The 24,886-nt window shown below is 42.2% G+C and overlaps 1 protein-coding gene across 1 annotated transcript; it reads right to left on the reverse strand.

The window, feature by feature from the left end:
• Window positions 1-17,428: 17,428 nt before the first annotated feature.
• On the reverse strand, window positions 17,429-23,846 carry C1QTNF7 (C1q and TNF related 7). Its single transcript, XM_077814631.1, has 3 exons — window positions 23,711-23,846; window positions 21,446-21,691; window positions 17,429-18,238 (listed from the first exon to the last, which is right to left on the reverse strand). The coding sequence occupies exons 2-3, from the start codon at window positions 21,681-21,683 to the stop codon at window positions 17,607-17,609; spliced, it is 870 nt and encodes a 289-aa protein (XP_077670757.1). The 5' UTR covers window positions 21,684-21,691; window positions 23,711-23,846; the 3' UTR covers window positions 17,429-17,606.
• Between the last annotated feature and the right edge of the window lie 1,040 nt (window positions 23,847-24,886).

A 24,886-nucleotide genomic window follows, 5' to 3' on the forward strand; every position in this document is an offset into this window, starting at 1 on the left:
GCTTTGCTAAAGTCAAGAAACAATACATCCACTGCTTTCCCTTCATCCACAGAACCAGTAATCTCATGATAAAAGGCGATTAGATTAGTCAGGCATGACCTTCCCTTGGTGAATCCATGCTGGCTGTTCCTGATCACTTTCCTCTCATGCAAGTACTTCAGGATTGATTCTCTGAGGACCTGCTCCATGATTTTTCCAGGGACTGAAATTCTCTGTAACAAAGTCTTTAAACCAGGATTTGAGGACTTCAGTAACTCAGCCAGAAGTTAGGGGTGGGTGAGCTTCTGTGGCCACGATGGTCTCTTCTGACCTTAAAGTCTATGAGTCTAATTCAGCCCAGATGGGCAAGAAACTATTTTATTATAATTGATCCTGAAGGGCAAGGAACGGTTTCTATTTGAGTTTGTTTGTTGTACCTTAGAAAGGATTTTTAGAAAGCTTTTGACACGGTCTCCCACAGTATTCTTGTCAGCAAGTTAAGGAAGTATGGGCTGGATGAATGCACTATAGGGTGGGTAGAAAGCTGGCTAGATTGTCGGGCTCAACGGGTAGTGATCAATGGCTCCATGTCTAGTTGGCAGCCGGTGTCAAGTGGAGTGCCCCAGGGGTCTGTCCTGGGGCCGGTTTTGTTCAATATCTTCATAAATGATCTGGAGGATGGTGTGGATTCCACTCTCAGCAAATTTGCGGACGATACTAAACTGGGAGGAGTGGTAGATATGCTGGAGGGGAGGGATAGGATACAGAAGGACCTAGACAAATTGGAGGATTGGGCCAAAAGAAATCTGATGAGGTTCAATAAGGATAAGTGCAGGATCCTGCACTTAGGACGGAAGAATCCAATGCACCGCTACAGACTAGGGACCGAATGGCTAGGCAGCAGTTCTGCGGAAAAGGACCTAGGGGTGACAGTGGACGAGAAGCTGGATATGAGTCAGCAGTGTGCCCTTGTTGCCAAGAAGGCCAATGGCATTTTGGGATGTATAAGTAGGGGCATAGCGAGCAGATCGAGGGACGCGATCGTCCCCCTCTCTTCGACATTGGTGAGGCCTCATCTGGAGTACTGTGTCCAGTTTTGGGCCCCACACTACAAGAAGGATGTGGATAAATTGGAGAGAGTCCAGCGAAGGGCAACAAAAATGATTAGGGGTCTAGAACACATGACTTATGAGGAGAGGCTGAGGGAGCTGGGATTGTTTAGCCTGCAGAAGAGAAGAATGAGGGGGGATTTGATAGCTGCTTTCAACTACCTGAAAGGGGGTTCCAAAGAGGATGGCTCTAGACTGTTCTCAATGGTAGCAGATGACAGAACGAGGAGTAATGGCCTCAAGTTGCAGTGGGGGAGGTTTAGATTGGATATTAGGAAAAACTTTTTCACTAAGAGGGTGGTGAAATACTGGAATGCGTTGCCTAGGGAGGTGGTGGAATCTCCTTCCTTGGAAGTTTTTAAGATCAGGCTTGACAAAGCCCTGGCTGGGATGATTTAACTGCGAATTGGTCCTGCTTCGAGCAGGGGGTTGGACTAGATGACCTTCAGGGGTCCCTTCCAACCCTGATATTCTATAATTCTATGATTCTATGATTTGAACTGTGTGATCCAGCCAGAGAGTCGAGTCAGAGAAGACCTGCAGAGACCAATTGATAGTCTGCAGGGTATGTAAGGAGCTGAAGAAAACAGCAACACTGTGCCCAGGCATTGGGGGGCACTCAAAGTAGTTAATGCAACCCACCACACTCTCCTATATATGCATCATCACATTGGTACATAAGGCCATGTGGCGTATTAGTGTCAGACTTATCCAATCAGTGGGGGAAGAGTGTGGCCTAAAAGACAGACATAACTGGTGAATGGACTGAAACTTACCTTGAGGAAGAAAGGCCATTGAATTTGTATAGCTGAGTAGGGCCCCAATGAACTCAATTCTCTGTACAGGAACCAAAATTTATTTTATTTGTTTAGAATAAGTCCCAGATGGTTGAAGAGACAGACCTTGAACTGGACACACTGAAGAAACTGATGCTCGGATCTGCCTTAAAGCAGCCAATCGTCTAGATAAGAGAAGATGTGAACTTCCTTCCCTAACTCCTCAAAAAGGCTGCCACAACTGCCATGCATTTTGTAAGTACACATGAGGCTATGACAGGCCAAAAGGAAGTACTGTATGCCAATAATGGTGTCCTATGAACTTCCTGTGACTTGACAGCCCTGCCCATGGAAGTATGTGCCTCAAAGCTCGACGGCAGCAAATCAGTCATTGAGATCCAGGGAAGGAAGAATCCATGCTAGGGAAACCATGCAAACTTTCATGTATTTGATTAATTGTTGCATTTCCAAAGGTTCTCTATGGGTCTTAGACCTGTCTTGGACTCGGGGATCAGAAAGTATGATAAAACCTCTTTCCATGATGTTGAAAAGGAACTTCTTCTATGGTCCCTAGAGTGAGCAGAGTCTGAACTTCTTGAAAGAGCTCTGATTCATGAAATGGGTCCATGAAAAGGGACATAGTATCCTAGTCTCACAGTGCTTAGGACCTGCTTGTTCATCATTATGGCTTCCCAAGCATTGATGAAGTGGGACAATCTGTCCCCAGATGGTGGGGGGGAAGATATCTGGAAGATCACAAACACCTGTATTGCTGTCCTCAAGAGAGAAGTCAAATGGGATGGCTGCTGCCCAACAGATCTTTGAGGACAAGCCAGATGATTCGAATTGGAGCTGGAGGACCTCCTTCTTTGTATCTGTTTTCTCCTCGAAAAATCTTGATGCCTTGACGCATAAAAGGACTGCCTATAGTACTGTTGCTATACAGAGGCTATACTGATGTCTTTTGGGAGCTGGGTGGAGTGTAGCATGAGAGAAGGGTAGCACAAGAATCCTTAAATGAATGCAAAGTCTTGCCTTTTTTGTGAGAAAACAAAAAATGACAATCAAAGGGGAAATCCTCTATAGTTTGCTATACCCGAGTTATGTCATCACGAGGCTCTTTTCATTGTTATTGCACAGGCCATCACCCTAAAAGAAGCATCCACAACATCACATTCATGTAGTTTGTCCATAAACTTGGACATAGTATCCCAGTTCAAAAAATCATATTTAGCTAATAGTGCCTGCCGTTTCACTATACACATCTGGAGAGAGTAGGCAGAATAAATTTCTCCCCACAGCAAATCAAGAATCTTGGGCTTTTCGGGGGGTGGGGAGCTGATTTAAATCTTTATCGACACACCTCTCATGGGCAGCTGTAACTACGAAGAAGTTTGGGGAAGGATGCGAATAAAAGCACTCAAAGCTTTGTATCAGGACACGGTAAAATTTGTCTGTATACTTAGCAGTAGGAGCTAAGGAAGCTGTTGTGTGCCATAGGGCAGTGATTCTCAAAGCTGGTTCGCCGCTTGTTGAGGGAAAGCTCCTGACGGACCAGACCAGTTTGTTTACCTGCCACGTCCGCAGGTTCGGCCGATCGCAGCTCCCACTGGCCGCGGTTCGCCACTCCAGGCCAATGGGGGCTGTGGGAAGGATGGCCAGCATGTCCCTTGGCCTGCACCGCTTCCCGCAGCCCCCATTGTCCTGGAGCTGTGAACCGCGACCGGTGGGATCCACGATCAGCCGAACCTGCGGACGTGGCAGGTAAACAAACCGGTCAGGCCCGACAGTGGCTTTCCTTGAACAAGTGGCGGACCAGCTTTGAGAACCACTGCCATAGGGTCTTCAGTGGCTCCAAAGGCCTCATTAATAGGGAGGGCTACTCTGCCAGGGTCCAGCACCTGAAGAACATCCAACAGCTTGTGGGTATTCTATTGGACCAGTTCAGCTTGTATGCCCAAAGCATTCTCCTGAGTAGGTCTTGATAGGATTAAAAATCCTCTGGAACTGGAGGAGATGGGTGGGGTCCCAGAATTGTCAAATGAGGAGGATGAGAAAGTAACAGCAGCCAAAGTTTCCTCCTGAGGTAACACCTGCTCCTCTGGCAAAAGTTCATCCTGTAGGACTGGTTGCTCAGGGGCACCATTGTCTCTGCATCCTGCAACCCAGATGTTTTTTAAACACCAGAGACAATTTTTAGGCTGCCCTTAACTGGACTCAGGTGTCTATAATTAACCTGAGGTAACCTCTTTTCAGTTTATAGGAAAAAGGGCTTTAACCATTCAACGACCAATATGGTTACTCCTTCAGAACTGTCAGGTCTGACTGTGTCACATAATGCTCTACGGAACAGTTTCCATGATGAGTCAATATTGCCCATATCTCCAAGACAAATACATTACTGAGAACTTCCTGTCAATACAATGTGAGAAAGAATCATTTCTCTTAATATTCAAAACTACTGTGACACATCTACAGCCTGGAATGTTGGTTTAAGTAACTGAATTTAATGTGTATTGCTCCTAGATGCATAGATCATACTAAAATAAATGCACTGCTTGGTGAATTTTAAGTAGTTTATACTGAAATAGTTATACTGCACATTTGAAAAGAATGTAGTACTCATAGGAAAAGATATACCTATTAAATGGTATAGTGAAGTTCAGTGGGTGATATCACCTACTGATTCTGATATATTGCTTTCTCAACCATATTTATCACCTAATTCACATATATTACTTATTGAACTAGATACATTTCAAACAGATTTGTAAAAGTGAACTGGATGCTTCCACATTAAATCAATTCTTATCAATTCAAAGAAATTGCCTAGTCAAACATCAGTGTAGTCACATTGTATATACAATATATACCAACTGCTAAATTAAATGTATGAGTATTATATATATAAACTAACCAAACTCATTATGTGATTTATGGAATATACATACAAATAAAATACTGTAAAAATAGTCACACCAACTATTAAAACATACACAATAAAGGATATGGCACATTGGTTCTCTTTAAGATTTTACACTATGTAATTTAGGGTTTTATACTGACACCCATCTAAGCACTTTAGATAGTTTTAAAACCGTTTGAAGAATGTATGTAATCTTTTGCACTATATGTTCACTATCAACTTTTTCCAACTGTACTGGGGAATGTTAGAGTATCATGTGAAATTGTTTAAGAATAGTCATATATTGCTGCTGAAAAGACTTATGTAGTAGCTATACAAGCCATATGGTTTTGACTACTAATAGGTACTGAAACAGTGAAGAAAAATGAACTTACCTATGCAAATTAACTTATTCTTATCCATTAGAAGATTACTTTAATGAAGTCTTTTAATTTTGTATATATGTTAAAAGTGTCCAGCAAAGGAAAAGAGCTGGGATTGTGTATAAATATATAATATAGTTGGGATTGTGCCCTTTTTTGTTACTTGACATTAAATAAAGAATGTCTGAAAGGTTGTTTGTTTTAACAATCACTTTTTTCTCAGTTAGGTTTTTTTTAACCTTACAAATATTTGCAATATTAATTAGCTTTAGGCTAATACTTAGAGGCCCCAAACAAGATCAGGGATGCAAAGTTTATGCCAGTGGTGGGCAACCTGCTGCCTGTCAAGGTAATCTGCTGGCAGGCCGCAAGACAGTGTTTACATTGACCATACGCAGGCATGGCTGCCTACAGCTCCCAGTGGCCATGGTTTGCCGTTCCTGGCCAATGTGGGCTACAGGAAGCGGTGGCCAACATGTCCCTGTTTGTTTACAAGTTTGTTTACATTTGAAGGAGATAACGCTGCCTGCTTCTTGTTTACAATGTCACCTGAAAGTGAGAACAGGCGTTCACATGGCACTATTTTAGCCAATGTTACAAGATATTTATGTGCCAGATGCGCTAAAGATTCATATGTCCCTTCAGGCTGCACCCATCACTCCAGAGGACATGCATCCATACTGATGATTGGTTCTGCTTGATAATGATCCAAAGCAGTGCAGACCAGTGCATGTTCATTTTCATCATAAGTCAGATGCCACCAGCAGAAAGGTTGATTTGTTTTTTTGGTGGTTTGGGTTCTGTTGTTTCCACATTGGAATGTTGCTCTTTTAGGACTTCTGAAAGCATGCTCCACACCCTATCCCGATCAGATTTTGGAAGGCACTTCAGATTCTTAAGCCTTGGGTCAAGTGCTGTAGCTATCTTTAGAAATCTCACATTGCTACCTTCTTTGCGTTTTGCAGTAAAAGTGGTTCTTAAAATGAACAACATGCTGGGTCATCATCCGAGACTGCTATAACATGAAACATACGTCAGTATGCATGTAAAACACAGAGCAGGAGACATACAATTCTCCCCCAAGGAATTCAGTCACAAATTTAATTAACGCATTATTTTTTTAAACGAGTGTCATCAGCATGGAAGCATGGTGGCCAAAGCATGAAGGGGCATACAAATGTTTAGCATAGCTGGCACGTAAATACCTAGCAATGCCAGCGACAAAAATGCCATGTGAATGTCTGTTCTCACTTTCGGGTGATATTGTAAATAAGAAGCAGGCAGCATTATCTCCCGTAAATGTAAACAAACTTGTTTGTCTTAGCAATTGGCTGAACAAGAAGTAGGACTGAGTGGACTTGTAGGCTCTAAAGTTTTATATTGTTTTGTTTTTGAGAGCGGTTATGTAACCAGAAATAAAAACTGACATTTGTAAGTTGCACTTTCACGATAAAGAGATTGCACTTCAGTACTTGTATGAGGTGAACTGAAAAATACTATTTATTTTATCATTTTTACAGTGAAAATATTTGTAATACAAATAATATTAAGTGAGTATTGTACACTTCGTATTCTATGTTGTAAATGAAAAAAATATATTTGAAAATGTAGAAAAACATCCAAAATATTTAATAAATTTCAATTGGTATTCTATTGTTTAACAGTGCGATTAAAACTGGGATTAATCACGATTAATTTTTTTGAGTTAATCGCATGAGTTAACTGCAATTAATTGACAGCCTTATCTCAAATACGTAATCCAAGTGGGAAAACTTAAGGAAGCTGAAGCTACTTTTGCATGACTATTAAAATACAAGTCTAGAATTAAGTAGAGATAAGTATTAACATTTCAGTTTACTTGTTCCCATGGCATAACTTTCATCCTAAGCCTGGTTAGAACATTCATCTATTCCACACTTCATTTACTATATCGTGATTATAAAAGGCAGTAGTCTCTCTAACAGCTAGGGTCACAACCAACATTCACTATAAAGCCCTATTTTAGTCCCCCACCATAACTTCGGCTTGGAAAACTGGTTTTGCCTGAAAATTAGCAAATTTGATGGCAAAGGTGAATAGTTCTGCAGAATTTGAAGAAAACCAGTCATGCAGTTTTTGAGTTATTGGTTAGTAAAAAGTTTCCCAAATTTGAAGTTTTTATATTTGCCTAACTTTTCTCAATAGCTCCGAACAGTTAAGTCTCCTTGTAAACTCATGCACTGGACATTTTTGGAAAAAATAAGTTGAAAGTAAGCAAAGTTATCAATGTTTTTTGTTGTATATAGGTTTGGACCCAATCCTGCTCCCATTGAATTATGATTTCTGTGGGGTTACAGGCCCAATTCTGTTGTCATTTCTAGCCATGTCTACACTACAGGGTGCTACAGCAACACAGGTATGGTGACATAGCTATGCTGCTGTAACCCCATAGTACAGATGCAGACAACAGTGACGGAAGGGGTTTTTCTGTCACCGTAGGAACTCTCTCTCTCTCTCTCTCCAAGTGATGGCAGAGCCAGACAAAGAATTTGGAGGGTCTGGAACAAAATCTGAAACTGAGGCCCCCATACTTCCAAAAAAACTAATATGGAGATGAAAGAATATAAGAATAGGCCAGGGGCTGGGGGACAGTGAGAGCCCAGGCCTTTGGAGTCTCTGCCCTTCCCATGGCGGCATGGGGGGGAGAGGCCTACACTTCTCCTGTGGCCAAGGAACCACACTGGTTCTGCCTTTCTCCAAGTTCTGGCCCAGCTGCCAGAAGGAGTGGTATCCTTGACCATGATCCTACTTCTGGGCTCTCAGCCTGCTGAGTTGCCTTGGGGATGGCATAATGATGCCAGAGACAGCAATGGATCCTGGTCCCCTCTGTCCACCAGCTCCTGTCTCAGTTTAATTTAGCTGAGAACTTTCCCCTATTAAGTTATTTGTTTCTTCTTATGATCAACTGGTCCTAGATTCATTTTAAATATGTTAATATCCTAGAGGTAATAGGGTTTGTGCATGCATTTATTCACCTGACTACTAGAAGGAGGCACTGCATATTCAGAAGTCCTGCCATCAAATGAAAGAGCTTAATGAAGCCTGGCCCATTGGCCCTAAAATGAGTTACAGAATCACTTCAAATGGAGCAGCCAATGGACTGTACCATTCTTGGGGATCAGAATATTCGAAGAAGGTGCTACACATTGAAACAAGTCTGACCAATGAGCAGAGCATTCTAGATGGGAAACTTTAAAACTCTTAAAAAGAAAAGGAGTACTTGTGGCACCTTAGAGACTAACCAATTTATTTGAGCATGAGCTTTCGTGAGCTACAGCTCACTTCATCAGATGCATCTGATGAAGTGAGCTGTAGCTCACGAAAGCTCATGCTCAAATAAATTGGTTAGTCTCTAAGGTGCCACAAGTACTCCTTTTCTTTTTGCGAATACAGACTAACACGGCTGTTACTCTGAAACCTTTAAAACTCTTGTTTTTCACTATGATTTCTTACCAAGACTGCTGCTTGATTAATCTCAAGTATTCAAGATGAGGATCCTGAAACCATTCCATCTTTTCTTCTCTTTCTTTGTGGAAGATGGCCTTATGTGACCCATAATCCATGCTGAGCTATGTGGAAACATGGGAAGTGTCTAATAACCATCCTTCTTTCAGGTATCATATGGTTTTGTTTATCTTTCCTTTAACCACAATATTTTAATGGTAGCACCAAACTGTTCAAATTAAAGCTCTTCTTCTGAATCCTCAATATTCTTGCTCTTCATTACCACCCATCCCATTCATTTATCATGTTTTGATTTTTTTTATAAAGATTTCTGTTACAAGCCCAGCTCCGCTTACTTTTTGAAAACTTTTAGATAATATCAGGTATGCTCAGACCAAGACAGCTAATCTTTTTCAAGTATCCAGTCAATGGCTTTCCAGTTGCAACATACCAAGACTTCCATGATTTATCATAATTAATCCAGAATCCTCTAAAACTCAAATGAAGGCAAGTCATATATAAATCATCCTTAAAAATGTCATATGCTGTTGTGCAGGAAAAGTTGAAAAGATTACTCTTACAGAAAAAGGATGCTTTAGGAAAACTCATCCTGGATAACAAGTCTAAACTTTAGCAGGTACATATACCTTGACTCTATGATGGCTAGAAAGGTCTCGCCATCCTTATAGTCATATAGAGTTGTTTGAGGCTAAGAGAACGTTCACAGAAAAAAGTATCTGAATCTATGAATACTCATATCTGAATCTATGAGTCCTCAGAACATCATACTTTGGTATGTGCTGAAATCAGTAAAGACAGTTACATTCAGATCCATCTTTTTTCAAACAAGGGAAAGCATGTATTATTGAATTAAAACAAAGCTAATTTTGAGATATCTAGTTGTAAAAGTCCAACTGAATTTTTTACAAAATAATTTAAGACCCAGTTTTTTGTTCACCTTCAGAAAACTCAAAATTTTCTTCAGAGTTTCCATTAAAAGTCATCTCTGGGCTAAGGCAAAGAGTGAAAAGTTTCAGCACCAAAAGAATTTTTTGAGAAAATTATAAGTAGCTGAGCACAGGGACTTAAAATAAAAGAGACATCACTGAACCTTAACTATAGAGTTGCTACCATGATACTGTCAACATCTCTTCAACTGACTATTTATTTGTAATAAACTCAGTTTAATTATTGGTTCCTAAACATGTAAGTAGAGCTGGTCAGAAAATGGGTATTTTCCATGGAATTTCAACTTCTCATTGAAAAAAATTTCCAAAAACCAAAATAATTTCACAGAAAGCAGGCACTTTCCTTGACAAATTTTTAGTTGAAAACCCAAATCTCCTTAAAGAAAACCCCAGAAAGATAATTTTTTGACCAGCCCGTCACATGAGCATGTGTTACTGCTTGCAAATAAACCCATTACCATAGTTGTTTACTGTATGTCTCCATGTAATTACCGTGAGAAAGATTTTGGTTTCAGCAGTTGGAGAAGCTGCAATACAAATTGGAAGGACTTTAGGTCAGGTCCTTTTATCAATTAAGTTAATGAGAGTTTTGCCATTGACCTCAATGGAGTTAGGATATATTAAGGCTAGAAGGACCATTTTGATCATCGTGGTTCTTATCCTAACCTTTGGTTCTCAAAATATGTTCTTGCATCCCTTATCAAAAATCATTGAAGTAGGTCAGTTCTTTAAACCTAGATATATTTTTTTGTTTGTATATTACAGTAATAGTTAAAAATGTATAATGTTAATAAATACATAGGCTTGATGAAACAAAGTAGTTGTACTTACGTGCCTGTGCTTAATTTGTGTTTTCAATGATTTACCTTCCCAAAAAATCTGGCATGTCTCGCACCCCCAGAAAGGGCATCTCGCACCCCACGTTAAAAACCACTGATCTAATCTGAGCTCATGCATAACACAGGGCATAAAACTTTGCCCAATAATTCCTGCATCGAGCCCATGACTTCTAGCTGAGCTAGAGTTTATCTTTTAGAAAAACATCTGATCTTATTTTAAAGGTTTCTAGTGATGGAGAACCCACCACATCAAGTTGTCCCAGTGATTAATTACCCTCACTGTTTAAAAAAATTGTTTTTTTTTTTTCAGTCTGAATTTATCTAGCTTCAGCTGTCAGCCATTGGATCTTGTCATGCCTTTGTATGCTAGATTAAAATGACCTCTACTACCAAAAATTTTCTCCCCACGCAGGTAGTTAAAGACTTTGATCAAGTCACCTCATAGCTTTTTCTTTAATAACCTAAACAGGTTGACTTTCTTAAATCTTTCACTTTAATGCAGATTTTCCAAACCTCAAATCATTCTTGTATCTCATTCTGAGCCCTTACTGTTACCTGAAATTGGGCCAGCTAGTAAGCTTAGGGAGGACTAATGACCCACCAGAGTTTGGCAGAAAGCAGCACGTTTATTATACTGATAGCTAAGCTCAAAAGAAGTGTGTGTGGGGGGGTCACACTCACACTCACATACTCACGCTCCCAGGACAGGCACAGCCTGGAAATGTCAGGATCCTTCAAAGTAAGTGTCCCACAGTGCAGCAATGGATGATGTGATGAAGGTAAGTCTTCCTGAGGCACGATGGAATGCAACACAATGAACCACTGGCCAGGCGGTCTAGGCGAAGGGCCTTCACGGGAGGTACAAGCTTGTGAGTGCACTCCTGAGCACATGGCCTCTTCCCCTTTTAAGGACCTGCTCCTCATGTCCTGCGACTAGAGATGATTTAGCCATGTCTGGCTGGTCACACTCCACCTCAGACAGTGTCCATGCATTGGGTGTGTGAGCGCTGCCTAATCAGAGTGTCATGGCCTGCAACTAGAGATGACTTGCCCACGTCTGGTTGCTCACACTCCACCTCGGACAGTGTCCATGCAGCGTCCATGCATTGGGGGTGTGAGCGCTGCCTAATTAGAACCCAGACACCTTGTCTACCTAGGAGCTCTTCTGATCTTCCAGCTGTTCAACCACATCCCACAAGCATCCCACAAGCATTCCAGGAGGGAGGGGGAAGGGGAAAGCCACTTCACAGGTATTCAAAGAGGGAGAGGAGACAATGGGGTTGGGGGGAAAGTGTAACAGACCTTTTGAGCATACATTTATACATAGCATAGTCAAACAGAGCATACAGATCACTGCTACTCCTACAGCACTCCGCCCCTTGATCTATGATCATTACAGTCATTGTATGGCACAGGTAATCTGTTGCAAACAACCCAAACAATCATAACCAGGTGACTATAACTAAAACCATTACAATTGACTAAACACCAGATATAATATAAACACAAATGCAAACAATCACAATTATAATAATTGGGAATACAATAAAACCATCACCATTTCAATAATTGGGTACACTGACAAACAAAATGAGGCCCTAGTTTGATGCTGCAATGGCCATCAAACAATAAAAGTTAACGCTAAACCTTAAAAACACAACAAATAAGATTTGTGGGAGTACCACAGTTGTTATGCAAAGTTAAACTGATTTAGAAGATACATAGTAACAGGGAACTTGGTGAAATTGCGGATACTTAAACAAACATTTAGTTGCTAAAATGTTGCAGAATCCCCTATTACTAATACTTGTTCTCAAGAGGTCTTGGAGGGGGGGGCGGGGGGGGAACAAATCCAAGACCTGAAAGACGGGGCCCTACAATCACGGGCCAAGGTCAAAAATCCAACTAGGAGGTGATAATGTGGGCCAGGACTGGCTCTAGACACCAGGAAAGCAAGCACATGCTTGGGGCAGCACATTTGCAGGGGTGGCCTTGTCCAGCCATGTGCTGCCTTGCCCAGCCCCCATGCGACTCTGCCTGTGGTCTGGCCCCAGGCCGGTAGCGCGGAACCCTGTGCCCCTGGGCTGGGCGAGGAGGTAAGGGCGGCCGCATTGCAGCTCTAACAGGTGGGATCCCGCAGCGAGGAGGAGGCGGCTGGAGGGGGGCGGAGGAGGCCGGGCCGGGCCGGGGGAGGGAAGGGGATGAGCCGGAGCCGACTGTGAATCTGTGACAGGAGCAGCTGCTGCTGGCATCGCTGCTGCCTCCCTCTGCCCGGCTTGCTGGGTCACTGTCCGGCTGCCGCACTTCCTCCACGCCTGCCCTGCAGCGGCCCCTCCCAGGGACTTGCCCCCGCCACCCATCCTGACTCCATTCCCGCCAGCTGGGCTGGGCAGGGCACAGCGCAGGGGCCGGCCGGGCTTGCTGCCATCTCCAGCTCGGGTCAGGGGGTCGGGCGCTGCCTCCATCCCGGATGTCGAAGCCCCCACTTCTGCTGCGGAGTAGCCGCCCCGGGGACAGTGAGCTGGGGCGGCAGTTCCGGGACTGGTGCCTCCGCACCTACGGGGACTCAGCCAAAACCAAGACTGTGACCCGGAGCAAGTACCAGTGCATCGCTGAGGTGCTGCAGGGGGGCGCCGGCTCGGGCACCGGCTCCGGTGGGGGGGAGAAAGGCAAGTTCCAGTTCTGGGTCTGGTCCAAGGGCTTCCGGCTGGGAAGCGGCACCCGGGAGGTGGCAAAGGTGGGTCAAGTGGTATATGTGCCGGTTAGTGCGCTCCGTGGGCTTGGTGTCTGTCTGTCTGTCTTGTGTGTGTCCTTCCCTCCCACAGTCAACATCCCCGGGGCCAAGGCACACCACAGGGGAGAGACCCGATGTGGGGCAGGCCCCACCCCCCCAGCATCACACATCCCACCCAGCCAGCCATCCCGGCCCCTGTCCCATCAGCACTAGCTGGCACATCCCATGTGTAAAGGCCAAAAAAAAAAGTGCAGGGGGGGGGGGCGGGTGCGGCGGCAAAAAAGCTAGAGCCGGCCCTGATGGGAGCCCATGAACTTGGGGAAGTAGAACCAGGGTGCATAGAGGAAAGTGTGGAATTAACAATACAAGAAAATGTAACTAACAATACAAATGTGTCAATAACAAAAATCAACAAAATGATTATTAGAGAACCTAACAAAAATAAACCGGATGCCTTGGGGACCAAAGTCTTTTGGACAGAGGTGGATGTGATTGATAATTTGGTTGGAGATCGGGGAAGTAGAGAGAGGAAAAGGCATTTACCCTAGTGTAGTATCCTCTCTCTCTCTGGACCCAGTGCTAGCACAGGACACCCACCAGAGACAGACACAGAACACTGAACACAGACTTTGTCGCGACACTATAACCATAGTATTTCTGTAACTTTTCAGCTGATACCAGCTCTTCTGATGTTCCAGTTTGGAGGCTGAAAGATAGAAGCTTAGAAACAAATTAGCACAGTGCTCCCACTGCGACAGACCTTGCTTGGTTGAGTTGTCTGCGGTGTACCCATTTTCCCTCTGGGGTTTTATCTATGCCACCCAGGGTTTTTGCTAACTCTATTGCTTGCGTGGGAGCCAACTTGGTCTCTGCCACAGGGTGTTTGGTACTTGGAGATGCCCCGCCTCCTGCAGGTGCAGGCCCATAGTTTCGGACCATCCTCTGGACCACTGCAATATGGTGTCTGGGGTCCGGCCATCTGGAGTCCGGATCCGGGGGATCCAGATCATACCAGATATCCCTGTCCCAATCATCTATTGGTCCCGTGCCCCCCCCCCGGGCTTTCACTCCAATGGTGGCGGCCTAGGCTGACTAAGCCCCCCAGACCCTGTTCTCCTGGGCAGACCCCTCCAGAACCAGATCCTTCAGGTAGGTAACTGTGTGGCTCAGAGCAGCATTCTCTACTTCCGCAGTAGAACCTGCGCCTTCCACATTATCCCGTTCCTTCTCCAACTCATGAAAACTCCCAGGTGGAACTGCCACTGGCATCCAGGGGTCTGCCCCTTTCTTTTGGAGCCATTCTAACACCCCAGGCAGTGGCGCTGCTCCACAAGGGGTGTGTCTTCTCGCTCGGGCTGCTTTGCCTTTTCCTTCTCCTTGCCTCACAGTGGCATACTTAGCAGCGGCATCCTTTTCTCCCTGCAGTGGGTTGCTAGCCTACCACTTTTTCACGCAGGCTCGAGCTGGACCCACCCAAGAGACCACCAGGGGGCACCAGGGGATTTACACCTAATTCTCTCCCTTTCCCTACACTGGCATACTTAACAGTGGCATCTTTTCTCCCTGCAGTGGGTTGCTAGCCTACCACTTTTTACAGACTTGAGCCGGACCCACTCAAGAGACTACCGGGGGGGCACTAAGAGACCCCTACTCTTGGGTCAAATCCTCCACTAAGCTGCCCACATTCTCCACCATTAATGTTACCTGAAATTAGGCCAGCTAGTTAGCTTAGGAAGGACTACTGACCCACCAGAATTTAGCAAAAAGCAACACGTTTATTGTACTGATAGCTAAGCTCAAAAGAAGGGTGTGGGGGGGTGTCACACTTACACTCGCATACTCACGCTCCCAGGACAGGCACAGCACTGGAGATGTCAGGATCCTTCAAGGTAAGCGTCCCACAGCGCAGTGACGGACGGTGCGATGAAGGTAAGTCTTCCTGAGGCACGATGGAACGCAACGCGATGAACCGCTGGCCTGGCAGTCCGGGCGAAGGGCCTTCACAGGAGGTACAAGCTTGTGAGTGCACTCCTGAGCACATGGCCCCTTCCCCTTTTAAGGACCTGCTCCTCATGTCCTGCGACTAGAGATGACTTGGCCGCGTCTGGTTGGTCACACTCCACCTCGGACAGCGTCCATGCAGTGTCCATGCACTGGGTGTGTGATCGCTGACTAATTAGAGTCCCAGAAACCTTGTCTACCTAGGAGCCCTTCTGATCTTCTAGCTGTTCAACCAGCCCATTCATCCCACAAGCATTCTAGGAGGGAGGGGGAAAGCCACTTCACAGGTATTCAAAGAGGGAGAGGAGAGAAAATAGGGGGGAAGTGTAGCAGACCTTTTGGGCATACAGGTTATACATAGCATAGTCATACAGAGCATACAGATCACTGCTGCTCCTACAGTATTACTGTCATAAATATAAAGGGAAGGGTAAACACCTTTAAAATCCCTCCTGGCCAGAGGAAAAACCCTTTCACCTGTAAAGGGTTAAGAAGCTAGGATAACCTCACTGGCACCTGACAAAAATGACCAATGAGGAGACAAGATACTTTCAAAAGCTGGGGAGAAGGAGAAACAAAGCCTCTCTCTCTGTCTGTGTGATGCTTTTGCCGGGGACAGAACAGGAATGGAGTCTTAGAACTTAGTAAGCTAGCTAGATATGCGGTAGATTCTGTTTGTTTAAATGGCTGAGAAAATAAGCTGTGCTGAATGGAATGGATATTCCAGTTTTTGTGTCTTTTTGTAACTTAAAGTTTTGCCTAGAGGGATTCTCTATGTTTTGAATCTGATTACCCGGTAAGGTATTTACCATCCTGATTTTACAGAGGTGATTCTTTTTACTTTCTTCTATTAAAATTCTTCTTTTAAGAAACTGAATGCTTTTTCATTGTTCTTAAGATCCAAGGGTTTGGGTCTGTGTTCACCTATGCAAATTGGTGAGGATTTTTATCAAACCTTCCCCAGGAAAGATGGGGAAAGACGTTTCCAAACGGACTCTTTCTTAATAAAATAATACCGGTTAGATGTTTGGTGGTGGCAGCGAAAGTCCAAGGGCAAAAGGTAAAATAGTTTGTACCTTGGGGAAGTTTTAACCTAAGCTGGTAAAAGTAAGCTTAGGAGGTTTTCATGCAGGTCCCCACATCTGTACCCTAGCGTTCAGAGTGGGGAAGGAACCTTGACAATTACCAATATCTTATTTTGAAGTGTTGACACGAGAACTGGACACAGTATTCAAGAAATGGTTTCATCGGCATACAGAAGTACTACAACCTTCCTACTCCTATTTGATGTTCCCCTGCTTATACATCCCAAGATCACATTAGCCCTCTTAGTCACAGCATTGCCCTGGGAGCTCATGTTCAGTTGATTATCCATCATAGCCCAAAAGTCCTTTTCAGAGTCACTACTTTCCAGGAGACAGTTCCCCATCCTACAAACGTGACCGACCTTCACACACACACCGCCGCCCCAATTTATGACACTGCATTTGTCTGTATTAAAATGCATATTGTTCAGGTAAGCCCAACTTATCATTGGATCCAAATTGCTCTGTAGAACTATCCTAATCATTATTTTTACTGTACTGATTTTTGTGTCATCTGAACACTTTGCCAGGGGTGATTTTATATCTTACATTTGGAAAGAACAGATCCCTGTGGGACTGAACTAGAAACACCCACATTGGATGACGAGTCCCCATTTACAATTACTTTTTGAGTTCACTAAGTTAGTCAATTTTTAATCAATTTATTGAATACAGACCCTTGGTGCTGGTCTCCTTTTAATTAATGTAATTGAGCCAGATTCTCAGCTGGTGTAAATCTGCCTGGCTCCATTCAGAAGTCACCTGGCTCCATATGTCTTTTGTTAGTGTTGGTATGTGACTGAAGTGAAGTAATGGTCTTTCCAGGGTCCATCACTCTCAAATGGCCATTACTGTATTATTTCATTCTACTTTCTAAATTTCTTATCACATGTATCTCTTAAATAGTTACCTCCCTAGAATGACCAAGGCTGTTAGTGATGTCAGGCATTCAATTTTCCTTTAATAACAAATACAAAATATCCAGAGGTTTAATAAGTCAATATCACTCTATCAGTCACTTCACAACTCAATATATTTTTATATAAAATTTGATGTACATTATCTTAAATTTGTTTAAATATTATTATAAACATAATCTTTAAGAGGATGCAGGTCTGGAGTGACAGTCATTCATTAGTATATAATTAATTTTGTTATCCCTGCTCTTTGGTAAAATGTCCTGCATAGAGGCTGGAAACCTTCTTCCACATTCGATTTGTGGTCCCATCAAAACAAAAATAAAATTACAGTTCATATCATTATTGTTTTGTCTCCTATACACTCCAAATCAAATCCTGTGTCAGATTGTCTAGTTTGTTTGGAGAAGTTTTGACATCTCCCATATCACAGTTCATCGTCATCAGATAAGGCATCGAGATAATCTGTATCAACATATAAGAGAAATCCAGAAAACAAACTGTCTGACCAAGTGGGATCTGCAAAGAGACCATTTTGGTCAGTGTAGAAGATCTCAAGCCACACTTCGTCTTCTGCCTGAAGATAGATCACCGTGGATCCAGAAGCTACGTCATGGTTTCCTGTGTTAGCGTCAAATGTCTTTATTCGGTATTTCCCATTATGAACCAGCCCAATTGCAAGATGCTTATTTGCTAAGGTGATCTCATAAGAGAAGTAATAAATCCCTGGAAAAGCACATATAAATTTCCCCGTGGACGGACTGTAATGCTCACCCTCATTGAAAAGGACTTTATTGAATATGATTGGTAATCTTTCTTCTGGGTAGCTCGTGGTGATGCCAACAGAAAAGGCAGATTTCAGCACTATCCTTCCACACTTACAGATCCCTGGTACACCTCGTTCTCCTCGTTCTCCTTTATCTCCCTTAGGCCCAGGTGGTCCAGCGGGACCCACTTCGCCTTTGGCACCAACCAATCCTGTAGGTCCTTTTTTACCAAACTGTCCTGGGTCTCCTTTATCTCCAGTTGTTCCTAAAGGTCCAGTCTTGCCTCTTAAACCTTGAAAAACATTTTATATTAGTTAATTATTACATACACAATCTCTTTTGTAGGTGGCAAAGCAAATGATTCCATGAGCTCCTGGATATGTTTGAACAAAATTAAATATATAATTAAACTGGTTTGGTGTAATCCTTGTCAGATTTTCAAAAACACCCCACACTTAGAATGGAATTTGAGATTTAAAAAACATGTCTATTTTTGTTTTTGTGTGCACTGACAATGCATAAAATTCATCAAATGTCAAACAAGGGTGAGACATTATATTAATACTAAGGACCTTAATCTGGCATTTATTTATTTAAAGGTAAAACTCCATTTATTCTTAATGGAAGTTCTGTGTGCAGAACAATGACAGGATATAGCCATAAGAGCTTGAAAATTCTATTAGTAAGTTATGTCACTATTGACAAGAAATAGCTTATATTTTTTAGACTGGAAATTCTTTAAAACTTCCAGTTACTGTATGGCAGAGGTCCCGGCGTGCCCCCAGCAGGGAGTGGAGGAACATCTGAGATGGCATGGCGGGACCCAGGCCAGCCCCCACGAGATGGGAGGAAGGAGGGAGCACCACCCAGCCTCCTCCCCGCCTCCAGTTCTGTTCTGGTCCCATCTCCAGACACGTTGATGGCTCCTGGCCTGGTGCCCAGTCCAGTCCTCAGCATGGCTCTGCTCCCAGCCCCATTCCAGCCCACAGCCTAGGCTGTTGGCCACGGCTCCATTCCTGGCCCGGGGCTGAGGCTGGGGGCCAGGCCAGGAGCAGAGCTGCATCTGGCCATGGGCCCGGCTGCCGGCCCTCACCATAGCCTGGCTGCAGCTCTACTCCAGCCTCTCCCACCCTGCCCCCAAGCCACGGCTCCCCTCTGGGCTCTGGGGTGGGTATGGGGGGTGTGACCCTCAAAAGTCTGGGGACCGCTGCATATGGCATAGACATTTGACAACCAAAGTATTAAACAGTACCTCTCAACTGAACTCAATCTATTAAACTGTACTTTTCTTATGTCTATATAATATTATACGTATTATACTATAATAGTTACCTATGTTTTCAAAGATGCCAGAAGGGACCACTGCGATCATCTATTCTGACCCTCTGTATAGCACAGGCCATAAAAAAAACCAAATTCCTAGAACAGATCTTTTAGAAAAACATCCAATTTTGATTTAAAAATTGTCAGTGAGGAAGAATCCACCACAACCCTTGGTATATTGTTCCAATGGTTAATTACTTTCATTGTTAAAGTGTTATGCCTTATTTCCAGTCTGAATTTATCTAGCTTCAACTTCCAGCCATTGGATCATGTTATACCTTTCTCTGCTAGATTGAAGAGCTCATTATCAAATATTTGTTTCCCATGTAGATACTTAGAGTCTGTAATCAAGTCATCCCTTAACCTTCTGTTAAGCAAATAAATTGGGCTACAGAGTCTATTGCTATAAGGGATGTTTTTTAACCCTTTAATCCTGGTGACTCTTCTCTGCACCAGAATTTATCAGCATCCTTCTTGAATTGTGGGCATCAGAACTGGACACAGTATTCCAACAGCACTTACACCAGGGTCAAATATCGAGATAAAAATAACCTCTCTACTTCTACTCGAGAGTCTCCTATTTATGCATTCCACTATCGCATTAGCCCTTTTGGAAACAGCACCTCAGTGAGAGCTCATGTTCAACTGATTTTCCACCATGACCCCCCAAATCTTTTTTAGAGTCACTGCTTCCCAGGACAGAGTTCTCCATCCTGCAAGAATGATCTACATTCTTTGTTACTAGATTTACATTTAGCCATATTAAAAATACATATTGTTTGCTTGCACCCAGCTTACTAAATGATCTAGATCACTCTATATCAGTGACCTGTCCTCTTTCTTGTTTACCATTCCCTCAACTTGTGTCACTGCAAACTTTATCAGTGATGATTTTGTTTTCATCTAGAACATTGACAAAAATATTAAATAGTGTAAGGCCAAGAACTAATCCCTTCAGGACCCCATTAGAAACACATCTGCTCATTGATGAATTTTTAATCCATTTAATGTGTGCCTCGTTAATTTTATATTGTTCCATTTTTTAAAATCAAAATCTCATGAGGGATGTCTCCAAAACAAAGGATGACCTTATGTAACAAATAAGAAGCAATACCACCACAAATGTGGTGAGATTTTATATCAAAATTTAAAAAACAAATATTGAAAAATGATTTAAAGCAACAAGAAAAGGGGTAATGGTGGGACAAGGTTTGGAGTGATTCACTAATAAAGAAAATTGTACATTAATATTGACCATGTCCTTTGGCTGACCAGGGATGTTTTAGAAACAAATAGGGTAGGAAGTTTTTAAAAGGGTGCATGCATTTTGAGGAACATGAATTACACATAATAATTTACTATTTGTAACTATGAAAACTTTTTTTTTCTCACACACACACACTCTCCTTTCCTCTTATCTTCCACACATTGTTTGCCCCTATTACTTATTGTGTTGTGTGTTCATTTAGGCCCGGATCTTGCAAACAGTCCATCCACATGAGTAACTTTATACAGGTGAGTAGACCCCCCAAAATTAAACATGTTAAGGTCTGGAAGTACTTAATTAGGGCACACACACACAAAAAACCCAGAATATCTAATGTGTCTTTAACATTCAGTTTAATCTAATCTGGAACTACAAAACTATGATACGCTAATCTTAATTGAATGGTTATTAAATGTATCATTTCAGGATGAAGTTAATGTCGCTTGGGTGCACTAACTATTTATTTTCTTAACTTGCTTGGATTTCTTTTAAGTTTCACCTTAAGTCTGAATTTCCTGTGCTTATAATTGTTTTTGGGATAATTACAACATCTGTAATGTTTTAACTTTAAGTTACTGATAGATAATCTCAACCTTAACTCCACCTTAACATTTTTAATTTTTTTTCAGCTAAATGAATAATAAATTGTAAATTATAATAAATAATAATAATGAAGTTTCACCCTGGAGATTCAGTGTTCTTGTTTTATGAGTTTAAATCTGATATAAGTTGTCATTTTTTGTTACATACATACATAACAGTATCTTACATTTATATTTGCTAGTATTTTATACTCAGGAAGTCACTGATAAATAAAATTTAAAAAAATACAGTAAGTTCCAGGAGAAGATCCTGGTTGTTGGTTTCTTTGTTTTGTTTTTTCCATTAGTTAGCACAAATATTCAATACCTGCATTCCCTTTTTCACCCCTTTCTCCTTTCCTGCCATCTCTACCATCTCTTCCTGGAAGACCAATACGCCCATGGGGCCCTGGTGATCCAATAGCTCCAGGGAGACCTGCAGGGCCCGGCAAGCCAGGAATGCTACAAATATATCTCGTGTAGTAATTTTCTCCTTTGAGCTGGTTGTGAAGAGATTGTCCGCTTGTATAGATGGCAAAACTTGTAATGTAAAGCAATGCAAACATCCTTGGCTCTGGAAAAAATACATATGTACAGACCATGAATGCATATCTTGTCATTAAAGCCTTCAGATGGTTTTGATTTAGATTATAGGCATATATACTTCACACTTTTAAAATCCTAAACATAATATGGATTGAGCCAATGCAGGGCAGCACACTGAACTAGCAATGCTGTAGTGACCCCACCAGTTTCTGAAGAATTTAAAGATTTCATTTAATTTTCAAGCCTTCTTTATGTAAAGAAAAATCTTCCACATCTGAATGATGCAGTGTGTCACACTGAGACTACAGACAGATAAAAACAATATCCTTAAAAGAGGTGTGAAGTCAGTTAAGAAAATGGGAATTTAACTCTGAATCCTCATGTTTACAGTACAGTTAACTATTTCACTGTGGTAACTGAGGAAGAATCAGCCAGCTACTCTGGGATTGTGAGTCAAGTCTGAATAGAATAGACTGTTCACACTTGTTCTCCAGTCTGCTTCTGAATGGGATACAAACTGATCTACATTGCATAGTCTCCCAACATGCTTTCACAAGAGTATTTTGGTTTTTATTAGTTGTCGGTCTTCATGATTAAATAATCAGAGATTTTTACATTTGTGCCTTTTGGTTTTATAATATACCATATGATGAAAGAAGAAACAGCTTACAATAGTAACCTGCTGCCAAGAACTTGCAGTTCCTTACATACAACAATGTCCTAAATCAGTGTTACCTACGATTGACTGGCCTGAAACTAGTGTGAGTTGTGATTCTGGAAATAGAGTTGTATTTTTTCTATTTCAGTGTCCAGATCAGAGTATTTATGTGGAATTATCCATCTCTGCAGTGCTAATTTATAGCTTATAAGAAAATCACAGTTTCTGGCAAAAAAAAGAAATGGAATGACGGAATCAAAGAAATCCATTTATATGCTATCTATGGCTTTATTATAATGAAACACTCAGGCAAATTGCACAAAGAATCAGACTACTTCCCCAGAGAATCCACATCTCACTCACTTCTCTCCACAATATCTAGGCACCCTATTGGTCATACTAGTTCGTCATGTGATAATTTATTTGTAAAACCAGAGCCATTTACAGTCCTTTATAATTCATGAGTTTCCATTTGGTGTATAGCAGGCCCGTATCAGCTCCTTTGGGAAAAAAACTTTTTCACTGAGTCACCAGATAAATACAAATTTTACTATGCATCTTAGTTATTTTACTAAATATAAATGAAATGGAATGGCAATGGAGAGAGAGAGAGAGAGAATATGGTCAGGTGGTAGTGGAGACTGACAAAAGAACCAAATACAATGTTTTTTGAGCAAAAGAGAAATGCTCCAGATCCTTTAGGGCTATTGTGTCACTTGATTGTCATACACAATCCCGTACCAAAAATGGCAAGGAGACTGTACTAATAACTTTATTGAAATTTGATAGGCACCTACAGAATGGGTCAGCCATTGCAGACACAATTGATCTTTAACAATTGGGTTAAGAGATAGGTGCTTATTGCAAGAGCAATAAGTGACAACTGCTGATGGTAGTTAGCAACCAACACTTGAGACTTTGGATGAAATTTTGTTCTGATTTCTACCACTTGCAGCCCTACTGAAGTTACCAGAACCATACAGGGTCTAAATCAGGGAAGAATATGACTCTTTGCATTTAAGAGCAAGGTATAAATATGAGCAGGCTTTCTTTTATGTTTGAGAGCAGCTGGATAAAAAGGAACAACTTTGCTTGTCCAATTCCCAGAGCTACATGACCAATGCATCCTCAGCATGTAGTACTAAAGAAGCCCATGAGATGACAGAGTGGCGGCTTTGGGAATGCATGCACAGCATCTCTAGAGGGCGAGGGTAAAAAAAAGCAGCTACAGAATGGCAAATGAGTATTTGGGGACAGTACAAATAAACGTGTGTGTAACGAATTGGCTAGTATGTATGTATGTATGCTACTGCTCTGTACTGGATGGAATCAGAATTGGTTAACTGTGCTTTAGTCCCTTTACTGTTGACAGCTAACAGAGAGACTCACCTTTAGTTTAAGTGATTGGTTCTTGTAATTTTGGAAGGAACACAGAATGACTAGAGTGTTTGATCACAGCTGTTTTACTAGAGTACTAAAATTGGAACTAAATCCGTGAGTTATAAGATGCACTTTGCTTTTCATATCTGGTATCCCTCTTCCAAAGAACACATATTTGTTAATAATTTAGATTAGGAAATGATGTCAGTCATCTGTGCCAAATAATTTCTTTTCCATCAAGGAAACAAACTTCAGGAGTCCACTCTTTCTGCATATCTTCGAAGCCAGAACAAGTGTAACGTTTGGGTGGGCTAGAGTTCACTTCATTTCCCGTCTCCAGTACCTTAAACAAAACAAAACAAAAACAAAACAAAACCAACTCCCACAGAAAGTAGCTAGAGACCCAGAGTTCAGTCTCTAAGGATTTTCAGCAAGGATCGTACAGGGTCAGCCTCCCAACATTCAGGTCCCAAAAGGAACTAAAGAAATGAATTTAATTAAATACCTTTATAAAATCTTATGATAAAGAATAATAACATAATTTTTATAGCATGACATGGCTATTTTATAATCTACAGACATTACCTTCACAGTTATACATAAACATAAATTAAAAAAAACAAATTTAAATCTGAACAGTTCAGTCCCCACAGAAATACAGCGAGAAGAAACTGAAAGTTCCTGAAAGCTTAGGTTTTGTTCATCTAAGTCTCAGGGCTTGGTTACACTTGTGAGTTAGAGCACATTAAAGCAGCCCCAGGCGCCCTAGCTCACTACCTGTCCACACTGGCAAGGCACATAGAGCGTGCTGACTCCACGGCTAAAGCGCTCCTGGTACTCCACCTTGAAGAGAAGATTAACGTTTGTTGCGCCTTGGCTGAAATGCCTGAGCATCAGTGTGAACGAGGTGTTGCATTACTGAGCTCTGATCAGCCTCCGGAAACATCCCATAATCCCCTTAAATCAAGTGGCCACTCTTGTCATTGTTTTGAACTTGCTGTAGGAATGTGGATATGCCCTTTGAAAGCTCCGTTTCTGACAACCGGCTGCTTATCTGCTCCGAGACAAGCAACCATTACTGTGAAATGCTGTGTGTGAGAGAGAGGCGGGGGAGGAGGGGGGTCTGCTGCTGTCTGAACTTACAAGACAGTAAGCTGACATGCTCTTAGCCCCCCAAAAACCCAC

The sequence above is a fragment of the Eretmochelys imbricata genome, chromosome 4 (assembly GCF_965152235.1).
Source record: "Eretmochelys imbricata isolate rEreImb1 chromosome 4, rEreImb1.hap1, whole genome shotgun sequence".
In the NCBI taxonomy this organism is placed as follows: domain Eukaryota; kingdom Metazoa; phylum Chordata; order Testudines; family Cheloniidae; genus Eretmochelys; species Eretmochelys imbricata.

Excerpts from the sequence above, each read along its gene's own strand:
- C1QTNF7 (XM_077814631.1), bottom strand. The coding sequence starts at position 21,683 with ATGTTTGCATTGCTTTACATTACAAGTTTTGCCATCTATACAAGCGGA. Across the intron at positions 18,239-21,445 it reads GGGTGAAAAAGGGAATGCAG|GTTTAAGAGGCAAGACTGGA; the intron begins GTATTGAATATT and ends ATGTTTTTCAAG.